General features: G+C 33.7%; 2 protein-coding genes across 2 annotated transcripts; both read right to left on the bottom strand.

Moving 5' to 3' along the window:
• Window positions 1–1,017: 1,017 nt before the first annotated feature.
• Window positions 1,018–6,848, bottom strand: LOC132284586 (protein ALTERED PHOSPHATE STARVATION RESPONSE 1). Its single transcript, XM_059786698.1, has 4 exons — window positions 5,670–6,848; window positions 4,806–5,020; window positions 2,001–2,224; window positions 1,018–1,847 (listed from the first exon to the last, which is right to left on the bottom strand). The coding sequence occupies exons 1-4, from the start codon at window positions 6,649–6,651 to the stop codon at window positions 1,226–1,228; spliced, it is 2,043 nt and encodes a 680-aa protein (XP_059642681.1). The 5' UTR covers window positions 6,652–6,848; the 3' UTR covers window positions 1,018–1,225.
• Window positions 6,849–8,629: 1,781 nt separating this feature from the next.
• Window positions 8,630–11,556, bottom strand: LOC132286685 (protein SOSEKI 2). The gene is made up of 5 exons (XM_059789050.1): window positions 11,352–11,556; window positions 11,174–11,243; window positions 10,785–10,900; window positions 9,927–10,689; window positions 8,630–8,744 (listed from the first exon to the last, which is right to left on the bottom strand). The coding sequence occupies exons 1-5, from the start codon at window positions 11,554–11,556 to the stop codon at window positions 8,630–8,632; spliced, it is 1,269 nt and encodes a 422-aa protein (XP_059645033.1).
• Between the last annotated feature and the right edge of the window lie 11,451 nt (window positions 11,557–23,007).

Below are 23,007 nucleotides of genomic sequence, written 5' to 3'. Positions count from 1 at the left end.
TTCTCTGAGCTACAAGCTCCACCTTGTCTCCACTGGATCTGTTTCCAGGAGTACTCTATAAAAGAGAAATATTTTCTCTCCTTAGCCATTTCGGGTTAAAAAGATGTGAAAGTACTTTTCTTTTTATAAGAACGATGCGCTCCGAGATGTGAAGTGAAAAAGAAAGAATGTCATAATTGGAATTTTCAATTTTCATTTTGAATTTTTTTCTTTTTCATATTGAGAAAATAATAAGGCATCCTAGAATTCCTTAGAGGAGAGGCCCGAATTTTGTTGATTCTTATATTCATTCTTATCTATCTCAGTCAAAGTAGGACAATGGAACTATGAAGTTATCCTTGACCAAAAAGAAGTGGGAAAAAAAAAAATAATAACTATATTATCCCTACCCTAAACATATATTCGTTTAAATATAGGTATTTATCTAACTGAGTTAAGTGTAAATCAAACGAAGAGGAACACGTGGTCTCAACTAAGTTATGGCGTTAGACCTTTTTGAATTATTGTTGGTTAGGTGTCATCGACGTGGACATGAAATGCAGCCACCCACTTTAAATCCTCAATGGGTTCCATTAAGTCAATTGAAATTTTTAATTGCCAATATATGAAGCCCCACTATGTTTTTGCGTTTACTTTTTAATGTATATTCTTGACTTTAGAATTAGTTGACCTTTACATTTGTCAACTCTCAACACCACAATTGAATGCCACCAAGACCATCTCTGGTGATAATGATGCTTTATCCTCGCAAATCGACCTAATTTCACAATACTATATAATCGAAAACAACAATCTACAGCTCAAGTCAACGCGAATGAATGAATATATATATTATATTGCCACCATATTGTAATCAGCATGAATAAGAAAGGGTTGACTTTAGAATGTAACGAGTATTATTTTCGTATCATCTTTGAATGCACTAGTTATATGCTCATCAAACTGTTCTATGTCAGATTAATAAATAAGAAAAAAGGAAAAAATAACTTGTCAAGAAATTTATAAGGTCCATTATAATATGCTAAAATGATGCATATATGTTCATTGGGTATTCCAATGACCCAATATATTCTCACTTTCCACACATACTCCTAATACTTGATAATTCCTTCTTAAAAGAGATCTGCAACAACTTTCAATTTCAGAAAGGAAAAAATAAAAAAATAAAAATTGATTTCCAACCAGAAACCAAAAAAGAACACTTACAATTGATGATTAAATGAGCTTAAAATCTAGGTGGCCTGTAATTCAAATATGCATTTCGAGCAGTTTCACTTTTCTGTCGAATATCTTCATACATTTTTAGTGAAGCCTCAGAGAACTTGGTCAATCTATCAAGAACCTTTGTCAAACTAGTATGTGTGCAGCTTAAATTTGAAGACATATCATCATCTGTATCCTGTAATTCTCCAGTGTTGCTCGAATCAAGTGTTCTTTGTTTTTTCTCCAGTTCTGCCACTTGCTCGAATAAGGCTTTGATGGCATCACTAAGTTCATGAGATGGCAAAGCTTTGATCCCGGCTGACCATTCACGACAGAGAACAAAGATAGGCGGGGCCAGAACTCGACGAGGAGAGAATGCCCTTCTGCCCTTGGATCGCTCCTGTGGTTGCAAGATGCACTTCTGCAGCCAACCGTTGACGGCTTCCACGTATGATGCATTGCTGTTGATCCAATCTGCAAAGCTCAAGCCAAAGCATTCAATCTCGTGTTGGAGCTGAGTCGATATCTGCCTCTGCATATCCCCATGGGGTGTTCTTGATGAGCTCTTTGCATCGTATGCTAGTGATATTGTTATGTATTGCGCATGATGGCATTCATGCATGGCCTTCCACATCCTTATCAATCTGCATACGGCCCGGAGGTCACAGATCTGTTAATTATGATATAGCACATCCAAATGTATATTGTCCAGCTATAGATTTTAAAGACCTTTAACAAACTGAAATTTTTAATCTAATTGTCATTGTAAATGAATGAAACTACAACTTCTATCTCACCCCTGAATCAGTTCTACAAGTTGTGGCTGCAACTCTTCATCTCTCATTTTCTCGATACGCTTTGATATTGAATCAACAGCATGAAGAGCCACTCCAACTTGTGAATGTAGATCTTTCGCCACTGCTCGGGTTTTATCAATCACTTGGGCACTAAGATCCTTTGCAAATTGCTGCCTAAGTTGGTCACACTTCCCGTCATACTCCTTCCTGACAGATTCACTGGCCTACAGAAGGCGAATAGGTGAAAAGAAGATGCAACCTTATATCAGAGATAGATCTTATAAGAATTAGTACCACATCAACAATAATAAGGACATCATAACCGTCAAGACAGATATCAGATGCCAAGTTAACTTAAGATGACTAATAAATGTCAAAAGATGCCAATAGATACATTCTTCACATCTGAGACAGCAAATTTTCTAGCGGATTCTCAATAAAAATTCATTTCCAAAAGAAAATATATCACCTATGTGGAATTCTAGGAGGGAAAGGCCGCAGACTGGTCCCCTCTCAACACCCTGCGTAGGCAGAATATACGGTAGGTGGGATATACACAGGCTAGTGACTTTAATCTGAGTTTTACATTTACCAAACGAATCAAATTGTTTCAACAAGGAAGCTAATCATTCTTCAAATGACAGACTTGAAGGTTACCCCACACTTTAGAAGATCAATACGGTCATCCTATATTACATTTGCTTTTTCCGTTTTATCTAGTTCTTATTATTGGTCAACAATAGCTCATAAGAATTGGTAAATGAGCTCCGACCTTTGGTTTGTTGTCATAAAATTTTCCTATATAAGCCCCATATCATGAATTTAGAAAATTCCAATTTTTATTTTATTTTTTATTTTTAGCACTTATAAAATTGATAGGACTTATGTTTGAACTAATGGTTCATGTAGTTTCTAACACAATAAAAGAATTGACCACAAGTACTGAGTTTTAGAACATTAATTAACGCTAATGTCAGCATAACTAATAATGCACACAATAGTACTGACATGTCCCTCAAGTAAGATGAAGACAGCAGCGGCAAAACTAGATTGGCAGAGATGTGAAAGACTATAGAACAACTGGGGCAAAATTGAACAAGAACAAAAGGTAACAAAGTTTATAGTTTCGATACTGGTTATTTGTGTGGTTTTCACTGGAAATCATCATGCCTCTCTTCAATGCAACATTGTTGTATTTGAGGACTAGCAACCACTTGTTTCTGAAGTGTGGGATTAGATTTTGGAACCTCCAGCCAATATTCCTTTGGATATCCAATCGCAGGGATTAATCATAGTCACAAACAAGGCAAGGTTCTGCAAAAATCAGTCTCCAACAGGGGAGAAATTATTCATCAATGTGGCTCATTACAATTAAAATGATTGTTTGGTGGCTTTCTACTTACTCGAGTTCATCAAAAAGGATTCCAGGATCTGCAGTTTTTGTTATCAATATTCTCAGATTTTTTATTATTTATCTGCAGGCAATATTCATTCTCGAGCAAAAGGCTCTTGCTGGCCTCATTGTCTGTTCTATCCCACAAACCATCAGAAGATCCTCAATCAATTCCAACTCTTCTTCCATCCTTCTCACTCCAAAATATAACTTCTTTTTCTTTCTTTCCATACATTTTCAAACCCAATAGAACCAAATCTACAAAAAGAAAAAATAAATAAAGAATTGTGGAGAAGCAGAGAATTCTGCTCGTGTTGCCACTCCAATTACCATTATCTCAATCATCATCAAGTAATCCAACTGCTGCAACTGCCAGCCATTCTCATTCCTGTCCACGTGAATTACCATCTCTACTGAAATTTTGGAAGCCTCAATTCCTAGTACTCGTTGTTTCTTTCACCATCAAAACTCCTAATTTCTTTCTTAAAAGTGAATATATACACACACACACACACACACACACAATTCTGGACTTCTGAAATTAAGGGCTTCAAGATGAAGAATCTACGATAATGATCCTTCTTTTTTATGGTCTACACTGTACAGATTAAAATAGATCAAATTCCTTTAACGCCTCCCGCAACAGAAGTGAATTGAAGCCTTTAACCATCTGGATAATTTTACTGGAGAAATTCCTGTGATTACTTATGGAGGGTTTGGTCATCTTCTGAAGAAGAGAGTAAAGGTAGGATGAAGAGAAGGCAAGAGGACTTAGGAGTACTGATTGGGAGAGATGTTAGAAGAGTATTTATGTCAGTTTAAGGCATGAGAAAAGGAATGGAAAACAATTCCTGGCAATGGAAACTAATTTTTAAGCATTTTACCATTACCTTCCGAAAAAAAAAAAAAAAAAAAGGGAATGGAAAACAAGATGCTTTTATTGGAAGCGCCAATATTGCCACCCATATTTATAGTTACCTCTTGTATCATGGGTTGAGCTTACAGAATGTTGTAATTCATTGAATTATAGTGCATGTTCATTTAGCAGACCAATCAATGCTATTAAAATCCTAGAAGCCGTGAAGATGTACTAACAAAACAGATATAAGAGGAGTGTAAGCCCTCTAAAACAACTCCATGATTAATTAATACAACCTACTGAGAAGCCACATTTAGTTATATATATCCTGTTTCACTATTGTGCACCTACCAAATCATTTACAAAAACCATACTTTTTCCTTCCATTCCACATCAACAGAACAGTGGCCTATAACCAGAAAGTATAATTATCCTCTGGAGATACTATTCAATGAAGGCTCCATTGAATCCAATAAAAAGATGCAAGATAAAGTATAAGAAGACAAAGACGGTCTATAAATTTTATGGTAACAAAGAAACCCCAAGTAAATACCTTCACTTCATCAAAAAGTTTTCTCTCCCATGCATACAGTCTGTCTAGAGTGGAGGAGTTGCTTCCTGCTATCATGCCAAACTCATCAGCAAGATCATTTCCACTGTCATCATTGTTTTCCTTTGCTACTGTGGCAATAGGATTACTTGATGAAGATGACCGTGAAGATGTTGACCTGTTCCAATCAATAACCTTGATCACATGCTGTGGAGGTTCTGTAAACATTAAAAGTTAGATTATGGCAACAGAAGACAGGAAATGTTTTGTAAACAAATCTGCCTATGACTTGAAAGAGGCCTTTTGTTTATCTGATGCAGACGACAGCCCCTATTGATGTAAATAGATTCCACCTATTACCTTCAAAGTAAAAATCTGTTTCCCGATACAAATTTTAGCCCATTTATCACTGCTTGAAGAAAATTAAATAGCCAAAACATGTTGAAAGAGAGAAATAACAACGAAGATCAAATGATCCTACCCAACATAGTTAACCAAGGCAGATAACACAATTCTATGCAAATATTAGGATGCAAATGCCCACTCCTAAGCATCTCTGAAAGGACAAGGCTAAAATTAACTTCTCAAACTGTTCATTCTAATTATTCATGCCTGTATATGATCTAAATTTTACCATGAAGAACAAGTGCAGTCTCTCTCCTACAACAAACTAGTTGGAAAGCCGCCAAAAAAATCAACATGGATGACCTCTTTACAAGAATAGGTTGTTTTAAAGATCTCAACTAGAAAATCAGGAATTTAAACACTTGAGCTTATAAATAGTATTTGTGTTGTTCTGTACAAAAATAGAAATAAAAATCCATACTGTGCAACAAAGTTATACTAGACAAGCAGACAAATAATTACCTTTTGCCTCGGAATATCCAAATCGGAGTTTGTTCACCTCAAGCATCCTAGAAATCTCCTTGCCAGACTCAGATGCTCTAAAGAAACCCTGCTCAATGTCCTTTATGCTTGATTGAAAATCTTGAGCCCGGTGGGTGATAAATTCCGAAGGACCCCCTCTTTCTGCAGGCATATCTTTGTCCACCACACTCTCATCCGTCTTTGAACTTGACTGTTTGAAAGCTGCCTTGCCAATCAATGTTCCAGCCAATACACTAACATTCTGTTCAGCCTCTAGTTGTTTTGCCTCACTATTAACTGTTTGTCCACCACCCTTAATTCTTTGAGGTGTAAGGGAATGGGCAATGTGTGCCGTCCATTGGTCTCTCCCATCATTGTGAGTCTCTGAATCACTTGAAACCTTGTACTCTTCATTCTCAATTTTGGTTCTAATGGGTCGTTCGGGAAGTCGGATATGATCAAAATTCACATGCAACCCATCCTCTCCGACGAACCTAGAACCCTCACAATCATCATAGGGGTCAAAGAAATCCCAAGAAGACCCTGACTCAGGATGTGGAGGCGGCGGTGGTGGCGGCGGCATTGTAAATGGCATCGATTCACTATCATCCATAAAACTATTAGTACTAGTTAGATTGAACCTAACAGTCACAGCATTAGTCCCTCCTGACCTCATATAACTCAATTTAGGCACAGGTAGAGAAAGAAAGCTCTCATTGTGCGGAGAGGGTGATGTGTAGGACAAATGAATTGGGGTTTTGTCAATTTCAGTGGCCGGAGGGGACAGAGACGACTCTATCAACACTTGGGCCTCCACGAATCGCCGAAGTAAAATGCCAATATTACGAAGAGATTGAAGATAAGCAACATGAGCAGAAGCTAAAGCGTACCTCGAATCAATAGCTTGTTTGATGAATTTCTTCCTCTCCTTGCAAAGTCGAAGAGCTTCGCTCTTCTCAGCTTTCGAACTTGCGGAACCCATTTTTGGGTCAAAACGGAACAGAAAATTTTACAGAATTAACCTCGCAGTTTCTGAGCATCCAAACACAATCTGTCAAACATAAACAAAACCCATAGAAAAACATTTGTGTTTTTTGCAGTGCAATGGCGTTAGTGTTATTGCTATTACTTTATGCAGGGAAAAGCCCAGGTGACGAAAGAAACCCTAGCTTTCCACGTGGGACGCTCAAACGGCTCCATTTTATATAAAGGTTATTTCAGGGAATAATGTGATGCACTTTTACTTTCCTCCCAAATTTTCCCGAGAAAATTATGGCTGGTGGGTAGTGGGCGCGCCCGCCAAACTGCCACAATGTACTGGAGTAGGGATCCCACTATGGAAAGGCCCATTCTCTCTATAAATCAACCCATGGTCGAATATTCCTTCCCTTTATATATTAAATTAACCCAATTTCTTTTTAACTGAATATTCGATCAGCATTAGAAATATACAACCTTTAATCCATTGCGTGATCATATCAAAGAAAATGATAAAGGATGCGTTTTCAATTGATGCATTTGATTTACACGCCATGAGAGAAATTCTATTTTATCTACTAAGACATTTTTTTCTTTGGGCGCTCCTGATTGTGTCGCACAAAATTTCATTCTCAATCGTAATATTATTCAAAACTAGTAGACCATTGGGATCTTTTTAGCTTGGTGCATATTAAATAGTTAAATTGAAAATTAGACCGAATAAAATCAAAAAAAGATAGCGATACATTAAATACTGAAGTGTTAATATTATATGAGATTTAGGCACGCGCATTTGTGGTGAACTTCTAACCTCTTTTTTCTTCTCCAATATTGTCATGTGTCTAATGTTCAAAGCCGGACTCCAAAAACAACGGAACTATGAAGGAGTTGGGATTCAAAACGAACTTGAATGGTGGCGTTATTTGTCTATGATTTTGTTTCTTACTCACGAAGTATATATATAGAATGAAAAGTACTCCATTCAGATCCAATTTGGAATCCGATGTGTTTCGGCGTCACTCCTAAGGGTGAAAAAGAAAAAGTTGGGCTTGGTCTTGTCTCAAATGCCTTTTCTTTTCTTTTTTTTGGAAAAGGTCCATTAAAGTAAAAATCTTCTTTTGTTTAAGGATGGGCCTTTTGGGCTGCTATGACAATTCAGCTGCTCTTGGCCCATTACTCTAGGGGTCGATGGATCCGAAACTTAGGTCCATCACAGCTTTTGGAAAATCTTGAATTATTTCACACACGATGCATACTTTCTGTATACATCAATCACCAGATCAAATGTTATACACACATATATAATATAATCAAAGATTATGATTTAGTTTTATCAAATGTGATTAAAGAAACGTGGAAATCAAAGTTTCACGAGATCTTGTGATATATTTCAAATACTAACATTTATATTAAAATTAGGATTAAATATAAAGTACACTGGCATTCATCTAGTTAACCGAAATTAAAGAAATCTCTTTTATGCATTCAAAAGTTAAACACTTGATTAAATGCAAAAATAATAATAATAATAATTCTAAACTATGTTTTTATTTTTTTCCCAGCCCTAAATTATGTTAAAACCAGCAATACTAGTACGGAGTATTTCATTAGAAAATAACAGACACAATACTAGTATTTCATGAGAATAACACACAAAACACTATGATGTTGCCTAATGAGCATAATTATGAAGATAAATCAATTATCTAGCAAAAAAGCACTCAAAGTCAAAGCGAAGACCTATAAATATCCGCAACTAGAACAGAGGACATAGAATCGAATCCCATCTTTTCAACGTCCCAAATGTTTACTACAGTACTTTTTACCCACTTTTCACTCCTCAACAATTACTAACAACTACTAGTACTACATTAAAAAGTCCATTGATAACAACAATAACCCCTACATAATATATTATAATATAATATAATATATTTAACTTGTCGCAGTTACTTCTCCAACTACAAACGGGGACTCGTTGGTCATTTCATCGATTGTTTTGAAGAAAATTTCTTTCTGGGAATGCATTTCCCTTTCACAGCTTTTCCTCTCTTGGATTCCTCCTCCACAGCTTCTCCCAACCCTACCTTGGAGCTCCTGACAATCAAAACACAATAATTCAATATATATATATATAATATTTTATGAGATTATGAACTTATCTATTGTGTATTTTTCATTCATATTCTTTTGTTGCCGTACAATACTCCAGTTAGTAAGAATGTTCTCCAAATTATTAATCTAACACAATCAATTGAAACATGTAATTGTTCTTCAATTTTATACATAAAAATAAAATAAAATAAGTGGAAATTCTCTCACCTCTTTTCTTTCATAATCAATGTTTGATCATATGTAGAAATATATATTTTATTGTCTCATAGCAACTCCATCAGTGCTCTTTTCGGCGAAACTGGGCCAATTTTTAAAAATTGAATGCTCCAATAGACTATGAAAAAAGTGAGCCCTAAAGAATGTCGAAGTAGCTAGAAAGCAAGAGTGGGTTGACGATTGGGCTCATTTTTTGTAGGGCCATTTTCGTTTTCTTATATTTTTTAAATTCAGGCCAAAATACTATTCCTAAGCCCAAGCCCAGAACATTATTCCTAAAGGCATTTTTGGCTAAAATAAAAACTAAAATTCAGATTTTTGGCTTACTTTGCTTGCTCTTTTTTTTCTCTTAAAATAATTGAACCAAAGAGCCGTTAAGGCACTGACACTATTTGTCTGACACAAACAGACAAACAGGGCCTTTTTTTAGGCAAAAAAAAAAAAGTTTTAAAAAATTGAAAAAAGTTTTTTTTTTTGCCGTTTTTAAATTTTTTAATGTTCCTATTGACATTAGTGAGGAAAAAGTTAAAAAAATAAATTTTATTTTAAAATTTAAAAATATTAAAATATTAATATTTTAAAAATACGAAAATGCACCATTAGAGTATATGCGATAATTAAAATTTAGAGACTCTTTGGCTATAAAAAATGTTTATGTGGCTATTAGAAAATGCTGTGACAAATTAGGATAGCCTAATTTTAGAAAGTCTATTAAGTCTATTGGAATTTGAAAAGTATGGGAGAAATTTTTAGATGATTTTGGAACAGTGATCAAAAAGCTAACTAAAATAATTTACTTATGTGGATATCAGCCACCACGGAATTACTTCTCACGGCAATTAATTTTAGTCAAAGTAAAATATATATATATATATATATATATATATAACAATAAAAAATACTAATAATAATAACGTCTTAGCAAATTAACCCATAAACGTCACTAACCTTTCTTCAGTGTAGGAAGACGATTTCTTCAACACTGGTTGTACCTGAACTTGCTCCTCCATCATGGACTCAACGATACTCCCACTGAAGTAATCTTTCTCCTCCGATAGCAAATTCCCGAACCGCGGGTTCTCCGACATGCAGCAGATCTCATCATCTTCCTCCACCACCACCTTCGCCGCCGCCGTAGTCTTACACAGCACCCCTTTGTGGAGACTAGTACTCTTCCTCGCGGCCATCGTGCACGGCGGCTGTTGCTTCACCACCGGCACGCTCTTCCCTCTCATCGACCCACCACACGCAATGAGTTGGAGCAGCACCGAGTTGCGACTCTGGGACGCGACCGGGTCACCGTCCTCGAACCGCTTAGATGTGTTGTTGCTGGTTTCATTGGGCTTGTCAGAGAGTATTGAGGAAGTGGTTGATGGAGGGGACGAGTTGTTGTCCAGAGTCAACTCAGTGGTGGGGTTGCTTTTTGGGGCCTCGTTTTGAAGTGTATATTCGGTCTCGGTTTCGTCTGTGCAGACTCCTCTGGAGCATCGAGAGTGGGTCGACGCGTTTGAGCTTGTATAGCTTGTCTTTTCTTCATATTCTAGTTCTTCTTCCTCTTCTACATTTTCTTCTTCGTATCTGTTACTACTGTTGAGGACTTCTTCTGGTTCAGGGTGTCGTTTTGGTGCTCTTGCTTTGCGTTTTGGGTGGAAATTTAAAGTTGGGTCTGGGACTCGTTGTCTGTTGCTAAGCTGTGGCTCTGGATATTTTTCTATTTTAAACAGAATTTGTCATTATTTAAAGAAGCAAAACAATAATGACAAAAACAATAAAATGGTGTTTTAGCTATAAAAGGGGGAGACTAACCAGTGCAAGTACCTCCTACGAGTTCAGAACCCTTAAGGACGTATTCATCTCCTTCTGATGCATAGATGATATCGTTGTCTGCTAAGTCATTCCACACATAACCATTCTTGTAGCTCCTGTCATTAGTCATCACTATTCAACTACATAAACAATATTACTACTATATGTTTGCATATTGTATGTATAGAGACTATATATGTAGTACTCTATATGAAGTGTATACTTTCATAAACCACATGAAAATCACTACTATTTGGATTCTATAATCGAAAAAGAAAAACCATAAATGTAACTATATATAAATATGTGTGTGTGTGTGTGTGTGTGCATATGGAACATAGAAGTTGAGGAAATCAAATAGAATAAAGACGAAGAATTAGCATATATACCTTTTACAAGACCATGAATAAAGAGAGGGCATGCCTTTACCTCTGAGAACCGTGAGCCTCTCCATTACATCTACATATGCACAAACATAGCCAGTATATATATATATATATTAAAAAAAAAAAAAAATCTGTGTGTGATTGCGTGAGAGAGATCATATATACATATATAAGTAGGTACCTTTCAAACGGAGAGGTTGATGTGAGAAATGGGTGACTTCCATGTAATGGGGATGCTCAAGCTGAGCATTTCGGTAGAGGTAATACACAACTTGAACTTTTCTGAAAGTGGGCTTCACCAAAGTCCTTGGCTGCACCTGCACACATACTTTCGCCCTCTCTGGACTGCTCTCTCTGAATCTCCTTCCTCTAACATCCATATTCATATTCTTAATTTCTCTTTCACCTCCTTTCTCATTCAAAATCACTCTCTCTCTCTCTCTCTATATCTATCTTTTTCTTTTGGTTCGTTGAAAATGAAATATAACCAACACTTTTGGCCCTTTTATTGTAACTGAGTGATCCAGTACTACTACTAGTAATCACTACACGGGGAGGAAAGAGACTGAGGGAATGCCTCGATAAACGTTATACAGAAATTCTTACTTTTTGATATGATGCTCGTGAAAGGGAGAGAGTATCTGTATTCTGTACTAGTATCTGTGTAAGTTCTGGATCCATACTGTTTAATTCTGTACGATTTTTGTCTGCTTCTCATCCAAATTTACTGTGCCAAAAAGCATTTAATCATATTTATACCTCTCTAAATTGTTTTTTTGCCAGCTCTGCGTTATGACATTAAAGTGTGTTGTTTGACATTTAATCAACTTTTTTTTTTTCTTCCTTCACTTTTTAAGCTTTAAAAGCTTAACATGTGACAACTGTTGCTTGCTCTCCAGCTTCATTGCAGTAGACTTGAAACCGGTAAATTATAGTTGACTAATCAAGTTGACAATACTACCTCAGATGTCTCATGAAGTTTCATTGAATTGAAACTATATGGTATAACAGTTTTTTTTCTTCTACTACGTTTCCTTTGTCAGATGCACTCCTTTTAATGCCTTAAGTACATATGTTAATTGGATAGATCTAACAAACATTTTCGTAACTCAAATTTATTGCTACACCTATATACTCGTCAGTTTCTTACTACTACTGAAAAATGAGTGTGGACTGTGGAGGTTGTTTGGCCTAATTATAATTTGTACACACACATGCACCTACCTTATTCCAGTTTCCTTGCTGACCTTAACTTGCTCCTTTGATCAACCCATGCCTTGTCGTGGTAGTAGATTCAAAACCCTAATTTTGGCATGGTCTCCAGTCTCCATTGCAAGCTATTGAAGCAATTCAACATGTCAATGACCAAGTATGGCAGCACAATTGTAAAAAGATAACGGTTTGACTTCAAAGTCCGAAAATGACAACATTCTTGACATAATGGTAACATTAATTTTAGTCGTTAAAAATTATTCGAACTTGTCTTACTACTCTCTAGTAAAAAGTGAAGTATAAATATCTGCGTGTAAACTTTAATTTTGTACTAATAGTGATGTGTTCATTTTAATTATGGTTGTTTAAAGCGAATTAGTTTCTTGGCCTTCTTTTTGTTGGGGCATAATTATGGTTTAGAGATGTAATTTAAAGCGAAGTAGTTTTGTTGGACTTATTGGTATTGATTGGGCATCCTATGCCATAACAACAGTACCGTACTCTAAAGCTGGATCCATGTTTGAAAAAGCTTGAATAAATCCTGATGGACCTACTTAATTAACTACTCGCAATCAAAATATATTTCACTCTCAAATCATCATGGTTTAATTTTAGAATTATGGCTTTTAAAAAGTGGACGAGGGTTAATAATTCTTGAAATGATGGTGTTTGATTAGCATCCTAGGCTCTAATTACATAATCTATACCTTTTTTTTTTTTTCTTCTTATTTTTCACTTTTTGAGTACTTCTTTAGAAAATAAGTTGACTTTATAAAATTATCCGTTATTCTTTCTTAAATTTACGTGATCTATGCTATCTTAGTTCCCTCATGTACCGGTAAAATGCGTGACATGTGCTTCTATGATTGCTAATTTGCTATTTATTACGGTGGTATCCTAATTAGGATTGGGACTTGCGTGTGGATCAAGGATACGCTCATGCCAAACCTAAAGTTTTAATACCTTAATTTACGCCAAGTCCAAATATTATGAAATCCATTACAATTCAACCCACGCCATACCACATGAATTGCACCGGTTTTTCCCCGTATTACTAAATAAACATTACAAAGCTTGTGGACTTAATGAAAATTTCCTTTTACTAGGATTTGGAAAGGATTTAAAATCATATGCTTTTTATTATTTTGTTTTCATAACTAAAAATTAATTGCTATAATTTTTTTTTTTTACTTTAAAATTTTAAAGTAAGCATGTCAATGTGAATACCCTAATATAAATATTAAATCGCCTAGTTTTAACTTTATTTTACATAAAAGAGGTATAACATTTAAATATATATATATATATATATATATATATATATATATTTCTCGTATTTTGAGTTCCTCGGGTTGTTCGGATCAGTAAAATCTTTGCTCAAATTCTACTCAAAATAAATTCTAATTTTAAAATTTAAACACAATTCCAATCCCAAGGTCCCAGTACCGCCCACGCAAATAAAATTATCAGACAGGCAATCACGCTACTCGGGTTAGTCCCACCCCTAATCCTATTTGACCCCCTAATTTTTCGTCAAGAATGAACGCATTTCCTTGCAACAGTAGGTTGTTTCAACTATTCATACAGGCAGGGATTGGGGGTCGGCATAAATTGGGCTGCCTACACATGAGTGTATGTGCAGACTCCAATCTATGCTTGTGAGTAATTGGTTGTACCAATTTCAGTGAATTTGTCGGTGAAAAGGATAATATTGGAATAAAAAATAAAAAATAAAAATCCAATGCGGTTGTTTGCGTAAATCACTTGTAATTGCTCTTGCCCAAAATTTTGAAAGATTTTGATTTTTTTTTCTTTTTATTCATCAAAATTGTATTTGTTTCAATTCATCATCGGACATGGGCCATATTTTGGTGCAAACAGAAAATCACAGTTGCTTTTCAGAAGAACAATGAAGAGTAAACTCAAGACAACAACTTTTGAAAAATAAAATATAAAAAAATACAAGGGACTGTTATTTGAAATCATATAATTTTTAATTTTTTTTTTTTTTAACTATCATATAAAAGTTTCAAGAATCGCTAATCAATTTAATTTCTGATCTTATTTAATTTTTTTTATATATGTTATCCAGGAATTGAAATTAAACTTTAGAAATTGAACTAATCGTATGTTTTATATTTACGGACCTTAAATTAATAAAATGTAAAAGGTAATGAATAAACCCCCAGACGTTGAGGGAACAAGACCACACTGATTTTGTCAGTCGCACCTCTATTGTCTCCTGCTACTCCAACAAGGATTCTTCTTATCCCACTGCCAAAATCGTTGCTTCCAAAGCTACATTTTGTGATTCACCCAAAGGTGAAAAACATTTCACGATACTGTGTAATTGATCATAGAAGTAACTGTAGGGGTGGTTCAACTTATCTATGTATGCCACGTATATATTATAAACGTCCTATATTAACAACATTTGTAGAAACTAGTTAAGTCATATTCGCTAAAAGACCCCATCGATACACGAGTGTTACGCCACTAGACCAGGTCAATTAAAAGTTTTAAATGGTCATCACGAACGAGCAAACTAAATCCTAACAGTGCGATAGGTCAATTAAAAGCCTCAAATGCTTAGCACCAATGAGCAAACCAAACCCTAGCAGTGTGCTTGGTCACCAATGAGCAAACCAAGCCCTAGCAATGCGCTAGGTCATTCAATAGCTATCGCCCACAAACAATCAAGCCCTCGCATCACGACATTTAGAAAAAGCTGTGAGTGGCGCATACAACAATTAAGCATCAAGGCCGTTCTAAATCTCCAGAAATTCCCAAAGACTTTTGAGAAGATTAGAACACCATGCCATACAACAAAAGACAAATCATGGGCAAATATCCTAAGATACTGATAGGGTGTCCTCAAACATGGGGAGCTTCTCCCCATAGAGATCTTTAAAAGGATTTGGCTGGTGGATGAGGAATTAGAACTTGCTTGGTAAATGAGTCTGGTTAGTGAGACGATGGATGCACAATATGAAGAAGAAATTTTGCATCACATTTAAAACTTTGACGCAGTCATAATCAACTTGGCTATTGCTAGGTGTAAAACATGTCATGAATACATTTAATGCGATAGATAAAGTTTAACCAGCAGATTTCAGGACTTGATCAGAGGAAGCAACCTCTTAGAGTACCATCATCATGCCTACTTCAGTAACCATGACTCATGATGATGATCCTGATTAAAATATCTAAGGTGTATTGAGGCTATAAATAGGAGCCTTTACATAAGCATTAAAGGGGGCAAGAAAAACAGATAAGAGAATGATGCATTAAGTTTAATTCTGATAGCGCACCCGTGTCTTCACCAACTTACTCATTTATCAGTCTACGTTCTCCTCCTTCTCTAGCCTTCTATGAATTTTTCACATTTGTGTTTAAAGATACCACCATTTGCTTACCTTTGACTTCTTGTAAGAAACGACCCTCCTAATAGATCATGGAAGTAAGAATTTGGATTAATTAATAAAACTTAATTAGAATAATGTGGATACTTTTGAATTTCTATTCTTGCAGGGACAGCACGTGTAACACAGACAGCAATGTAGTTCATCTTCGTATATACTGTGTAATACACGCCATATTCGTACTGTGTAGATATGGGCTAGTGCCTAAGAAGTGACTCTGACCAAATGTTGCAGTTGGGGACCCTGGCTAAGTTACTCTAGAGAGAGAGAGAGAGAGAGAGAGAGAGTTAACAGAGGGTGCCAGAAAAAGATCAACTTTTTATCCAGTGGAGTGGGCATGATGTGACTGAGAAGCTGGTTCTGGTCTGGTCAGTTGCTAGTTGATAGCTAGATACGTGAGTAGGTTTCGTAAAAGTGGTATAAACCAGTACATTTTTCCTGTGACAGCTAGCTATTTGATGCAAACATCGGGGATGGAATTACTGTAACTTTGGTTAAACCAAAATTTACCCTAACATTTACTGTTTATATGCTACTCCATACATACAACCGCCAAAAATGAATGTAACATTTTCTGATCATATACACTACTATAATTATATGGTCATTATTAACCTATATATCCTTTTCCCTTTTTGGAGAGAAAAAAAAAACCTATCCTTTTCCTTTTCAATTGCATTCTCAAAAGTGAAAAGCTAGCACATCTCAATTACGTCCGTATACCTAACTCTGTAAATGGCGCGTTAAAGAATTGCACTACATAATAATTTGATATATATGCATTTGATTCGGTGGTGAGATTGGTAAAAAATTTGACTATTTTGCTTATCTAGATGGTGTGTTTAAAGGCCACATGCACAAGGGACTCTCTTAAATATTTTAATGTGAGTCTGTTGGAATTCTTAAATGTTTAAATTGTTGGATTTCAATTAATAATCTAATTAATATGGGTTTATATATGCTGAAAATTTTAATGTTTGGGAGATATAAAACCTGATTGCAAGATTTTTTTTTATGATAGCACACTTTATGATAATAAAAAATGGTACGTAGCACACTTTGTGATGATGGGAAACAAAAATGAATATATGTGTTGGGTGATGGTGATGCATATATGCACGCACATGGATTGTTAGGCACAAGTCCAACTACAAAATCTATGACGTTTGCTTGTTTAAATGAACAAAAGATTTCATTTTAGGGTTTAATATCAGAACTCTGACATGAATGCTATACAAGTAGTACTCTAGAGCTACCTCCATCATACAATCTAGCTCTACTAAAATGGTAACTGGAGCTAAACCTAGACTCACCATTTAAACCTATTCGTTTCTGCTTAATTTGATAAAGAATCCATTTTTCTACATTCTGCTGCACTGCAATGCATGTGAAATCACAAGGCCTGCCCAACAAATAACCACCTATACATATATATGTGCGTGTGCGTGTGTGTGTGTTCTCAACTATAGACTAGGTTTTAAGGACCTCGATCTGCTGCAAAAATGCCCAAGAATTTCAATGCTCATAAATTCCTCGTGGTTAGCACTAGCTTCTCTAGTTTCGTGTCGCAGATCGCACACAGATACACATCTACATTATTAATTATACATACATGCATATACTGTATGTAATATGTGTGTGTAAAACTGTGCGTTAACTACACGCTTTGACTCACAACAGTCCTTACAAGGAGCGACTACTATGGGAGAAGAATAAGCAACAAAGCAAATATGGTCATTTCTCATAGGTTTATTTGTATATATATACCATATATACACGGAAATGATTTCTTGCTGGGAATGCATCCACAACTGACAGTTTCTATTTATGCGGACCAACAAATGTAGAAAGAAGTAGGACCATTAGCAACAGGCCAGGGCCTAGAATTTCAACAAGGTGAAACCATACATGATAAGGCTACAGCCCAATTAAATAGGCCCAACCTACAAAGAGATGATGATGGATCTGGAGCATAAAAAAACACATTCCTTTCCATCCGCCACACATGAACCAATTCAAATTCACTAGGCATGCATTGATAATTTGCAAATTCCCATATTATGACAACAAAATGAAAAATAAAGAAAAAATAAAAGGTAAAGTTAATAGCTAAATGTGTCAACCGAGTTGACGGATTCAGGACAACTTTGTCGAGTCGGAGTCTCTATCAACATGAGTCTCTTCTGTTAAGATTCATTCACATATTGATGATATATATATATATATATATATATATATATATATTGGTAATTAGGATATGGTCTATACAAAGGCTATTTGTGTAGTAGATAAATAAGAGCTAAAGTAGGGGTTTTGGTGTCAAAAGAGTCATAATTAATTCAATGTACTGTATAAATAAAGCGGGGGGACTAAAGTACGTGTGATGGATGTGACTCGTTTTTGGTGGTAAACAGGTAAATGTGTGTGTTGAGTGCATATAGCATACCCATATAAATCTACGAAGATCAATAATCCATGGGCGTATACCACAAACAATGTACCCATTATGCAACCATTATTTCCTGTCTCTTTTTGCTCTTAGTTGGTAGGAGACATCAATTATTAGACTTTTAATATTTCCAACCTTTATATATATATATATATATATTAACAATCTTATGCACCCCTGCACGCACCTGTCTATGTGTGGACGAGAGTATGAGAGCGAACCTACCCAATGGTGAAAAACTGAAAACTACTCCTTTTAAACGTCTTTTATCAAGTCGAAGAAAATAAATTAAACTACTAAGTGTTTTATCTCGGGATGGAAAGGAAGTCGGGTTTATAATTTAAAATGGGTACGAAAAAAAAAAAAAAACTATAGACAAAATGTAGAAAAACACAATATTTATTTACATGTTAACGAGTGAGTATTCTCCTGATTCTTGTGGTCCAATCTTATATTCACACATCATTTTTAGTTATTAATTAAAAGAGTTCAAAAGAAATAAAAGATATGGATCAATTTTTTTTATTTATTACTTTTTTAATTTTTGTAATTAAATAATATGTGTATTTTTGTGACTGGACTACATCAACTGTCAATTGAACTAACTTAACTACTGTTCATGTGCAAATACATCTTTCAAAAAAACTTCCAATATTATTTAAATTTAACCACATTTTATAAATTTGAAGACAGAAATAACTTAAATGTCTTTAAGACAAAATAAATATCAAGAAAAAATTTGTATATATTTTCAAATGTCAATAATTTATATTTTATATGGATATACTAAAATTCATGGTTTTTTTATTCTTTTATTTTTTTTCTATGTCTTTTATATAACTCATTAAAAATTATAATTTTGAATAAATTGAAGATATCTTTTTATAAATAAATAAAAAACGTAACTCACAAATATTTAGTAGTCTCAAAGTTTGTTACTTATATTTAAAATCTAAAAATTGTTGAATTGAAAACACTAAAATGGGTAACCCAACACTATTGTGAATTTTTGACACGCAAAAAATTATTCCAAAAGAACTACAAAACAGATCATGTTTAATCTTGCATCGTCATTCTTCTTTTATTTTATATAAATCAAAAAAAAAAAAAAAAAAAAAAACGCAATGATACAAATGGTTACAACATTCTAATCAACTAAGAATTGTGACTTGTTCTATGTTTAGGAAATACCAAACAAAAAAAAAAACATGTGACTCATTCAATCTTTTGAAACTTATGCGAGCCCTACAATAATATATCTAAAAGTTTTCAATCAGTCGGCACTTAAGACGGAGGTATTATCTGACAAAAAATATAATTTTCAAATAAAAATAGAATGAAAATGGAATACCGGCCAACCAACGATAAATTATAATATGAAAATGTGAAATGTGAAATGTGAAATGTGTGTGTGATGCATGTGGGCCACCACCATAACGATGATTATAATAGGGTACTCATGTTATAAAAACTGTATTTTTATCTCCTATTAGGTAAATAGGTAAAGTGCAAGAAAAATTCCCTCAACTTACCAAAAGTGAAAAATACCAATGAATTATTTAAAGTTGTAAATCAAACCCTCATCTATACCAACATTGCAAAAAGGACCCTCTCGATCACCAGACCACATTTTTCGAGGTATGTTTATTCACGCGACAATATATTTTCAAGTAATACCAAAATTACCCTTTTGAATGACTATTATACCCCCAACAAAAGTGCAAAAAACCCCTAAACTATCTCGGGTTGCAAATTAAATTATGAACTATACAACTTATTTTTGTTATTATTTTAAATTATTATTATTACCACCACCACTATTATTATTATTTTTATTATTTAAACTATTTTTTTGATAATTTATGAGCTTTCATAAACTATTTGTAGGTATATAGATCCATCAAGCAACTAATCAACCAATTTTTTTTATTATTTTAAATAATAATAATAATATTATTATTATTATTATTATTGTTACTATTACTACTACTATTACAATTATTATTATTAGTTATTATTTATTTATTTATTGATAATTTATGAGCTTATAAAAATTATTTATAGATATATGGATCCATCAAGCAACTAATCAAGCAATTTTTTTTAATATTTAAATTTATTATTATTATTACTATTCTTATTATTAATTTGCTTGGGCTAAAAGTGATTTACATATTTTGCAACTAAGCCATTTATTTTTGTTATTTAACTATTATTATTATTATTATTATTAATACTAACTACTACCACTACCACTACTACTATTATTATTATTATTGTTGTTGTTTATTTTTATTTAAAAAAATTGTAAAAAAACTCTCTGAATTATTGGTTGATTGTAAGATGGTCCTGAAAGGTATTATGAGTATTATACATTTATGATATTTTATAATTTTTATATAAATTAATAAGTGGGGGTATTATGGTAATTTTGACCCTCTGGGCGCCAAAAATGGGGTCTGATAATCAGGATTGTCCTTTTTGCAATATTGGTATAAATGAGGGTTCCATTTGTAATCCTAAATAATTCAAGGGCTATTTTTCACATTTGGTGATATTTCAATTTTTTTTTTTAACACTTTGGCCTCTTTTTATGCTTTCTATACTTTTTTGTATTTGACGTAAAAAGGCACAATAAGTCTGGACCTACATGGACCCCAATAATTGACACACAAACACAACCTTCTTCCTCATCATAATTGCTCCAAATGTCATGGGGCCGCCCTTTTCTTTGTCTGGTGAGCCTCACAGCTATGGGACTTCCTCTCCATATCTTATACGTAGTAATTATATTCCTTATGAGCAAACTGAATTCCTAATGGGCCAATGGTTCGGCTTTTCGAAATTCAGTTTGCAAGTAATTTTATAATCTTCTTTTTACATTTAAATTTGTGATCTTTTTCTAAGTTTTATTTATTTATGTTTTTTTTTCTTTTTCTTTTTGATAAAAACCTATTAAAAACTGAAAAATGAAAAAAGACCAACAAGAGAATTTAACTAATAGAATGGAAGAGAGAGGAAAAACTTCAAAAATCATATCATCTGAACTGGAAAAAGGAGTGAATTTTTTTTTTTTTTTTTTTTAATAAAATTTGAAATTTCTGGATTAAGAAAAAAGTCAAAAGATGAGAAATTAGATTTTTTTTTTTTTTTTTTTTTCCATTTTTTTGATAATTTGGAGGTACTTAATGCATCGGACTGAGTACTTATTATCGATTCAAAAACTTAAATTATTAAGTGGTACCGTAAGAATCCTCTAACGCTTAGCATCTTTGATTATTGAATGAATCCTCTCAATTTAGGTGTCTACAATATTTTATATTTCCCTGATAATCAAATATTTTCTTTTAATTTTTAGGCAGATTCCTTTCACTCTTCCGTAAGTCTCCAATAAAAATATATACAAACAATTTTCCATGTTAATTTCAACTCTCAAGGGTCTTATTTCCAAATATTGAAATCTATCTGAATTTAAGACTCAATGATTGATTGCAAAAAACTTATTGCAAACGAAGAAAAAATATCTTCAAATTTATTTGTATTTAATTCTAAGTGTATTAATACACATCTTGAGATTCTTGACCTAATGATATATAATTTGAAGCTAATAATTGCCAAGGTATGTTCTTTTGTAAGTCGGGATATTAGAATGAAGGAAATTTAGATATATATTTTTTATTTTAAGTGTGAGTTGCCTTTTATTAGCTTTCCTCGTATTTGTATTTTTTTTTTAACAACTTTGAAACCTATTAAATAGAATGATAAGAAAATGAAATAATCTTTTTTTCTTTTACCAAGTAAATATGAAAAACAAGAAATATGATAGAGAAACAGAAAAGGATTGTAATAAATTGAAAAGCTGGTTATAATAATAAGTGACAAATGAAGTGTTTCTTGTTTTGAAGAACAAGCATGAATGTTAATATTTTGCACTCTATTTATGACTGGCAGAAACGATAAGTTGTTTCCAAACCGTGGATTAGAATCTTTTGATTTCCCCCCTAGTGTTTGGAAAGTGTGATAAAATTATACAATCAGGAAGTCCAAGTTCCAAAAAAAAAAAAAAAAAAAAAGAACCCTGGAATATTCACCTCCCCCACTGAATCTGCAGTATCATCGTATCTGACTTCAGCCCCACTCACCACCGTAGATGTCACACTCCAGAGTCCTATGTTCAAAAAGGCTGTCTTATCACCATTCTTCAGTCACCATGTATTAAACATACTGTGTGTGTATATATATATAATAAGACCTGATTATTTGTCGGTGAGTAGGTCATTCTTAAATAATTGATGTGGTTATAAATTATTTATAATTACAAAATTACAAACAAGAAAACAGGAGAGAGGGTGATTGAATTTATTCTAAAAATATATTATTATCCTTATTTATTTTTTTTTAATTTTATAATTATAAATTATTTGTATATTTGTAATTGGACCACATTAGTGGATAAGATGAACTATTCACACACACACATATATATATATATTATTTAAAAGAACAATACTTAGGTCTCACTAGTGATGATTTATAATATACTCACCGTTTATGTGGACTGATAATAAATGGCTAAGTCTTATTTTAATTATCAAATTATAGATGATAATCAAATCGTTATATATGATTTGGTAAGTGAATATCTACTAACCATCATCTTTGATTTAGTAATTAAAGATGACATGTTAATTTATTATTAGTTCATACTTAGTTATGAGTACGTCGTAAATCATTATTATTCTTATTTGAAAATT

The sequence above is a fragment of the Cornus florida genome, unplaced genomic scaffold (genome assembly GCF_030987335.1).
Source record: "Cornus florida cultivar Cherokee Brave unplaced genomic scaffold, ASM3098733v1 CherokeeBrave_3.0.0_Hap2_Chr11, whole genome shotgun sequence".
In the NCBI taxonomy this organism is placed as follows: Eukaryota; Viridiplantae; Streptophyta; class Magnoliopsida; order Cornales; family Cornaceae; genus Cornus; species Cornus florida.
The sequence above is the reverse complement of the archived record's forward strand: the minus strand, read 5'-3'. Positions and strand labels throughout refer to the sequence as shown.

Excerpts from the sequence above, each read along its gene's own strand:
- LOC132286685 (XM_059789050.1), bottom strand. The coding sequence starts at position 11,556 with ATGAATATGGATGTTAGAGGAAGGAGATTCAGAGAGAGCAGTCCAGAG. Across the intron at positions 10,901-11,173 it reads TATTCATGGTCTTGTAAAAG|GAGCTACAAGAATGGTTATG; the intron begins GTATATATGCTA and ends GACTAATGACAG. Across the intron at positions 10,690-10,784 it reads CGTAGGAGGTACTTGCACTG|AAAAATATCCAGAGCCACAG; the intron begins GTTAGTCTCCCC and ends TGTTTAAAATAG.
- LOC132284586 (XM_059786698.1), bottom strand. The coding sequence starts at position 6,651 with ATGGGTTCCGCAAGTTCGAAAGCTGAGAAGAGCGAAGCTCTTCGACTT. Across the intron at positions 5,021-5,669 it reads TGGATATTCCGAGGCAAAAG|AACCTCCACAGCATGTGATC; the intron begins GTAATTATTTGT and ends TAATGTTTACAG. Across the intron at positions 1,848-2,000 it reads CTTGTAGAACTGATTCAGGG|ATTGATAAGGATGTGGAAGG; the intron begins GTGAGATAGAAG and ends GGCCGTATGCAG.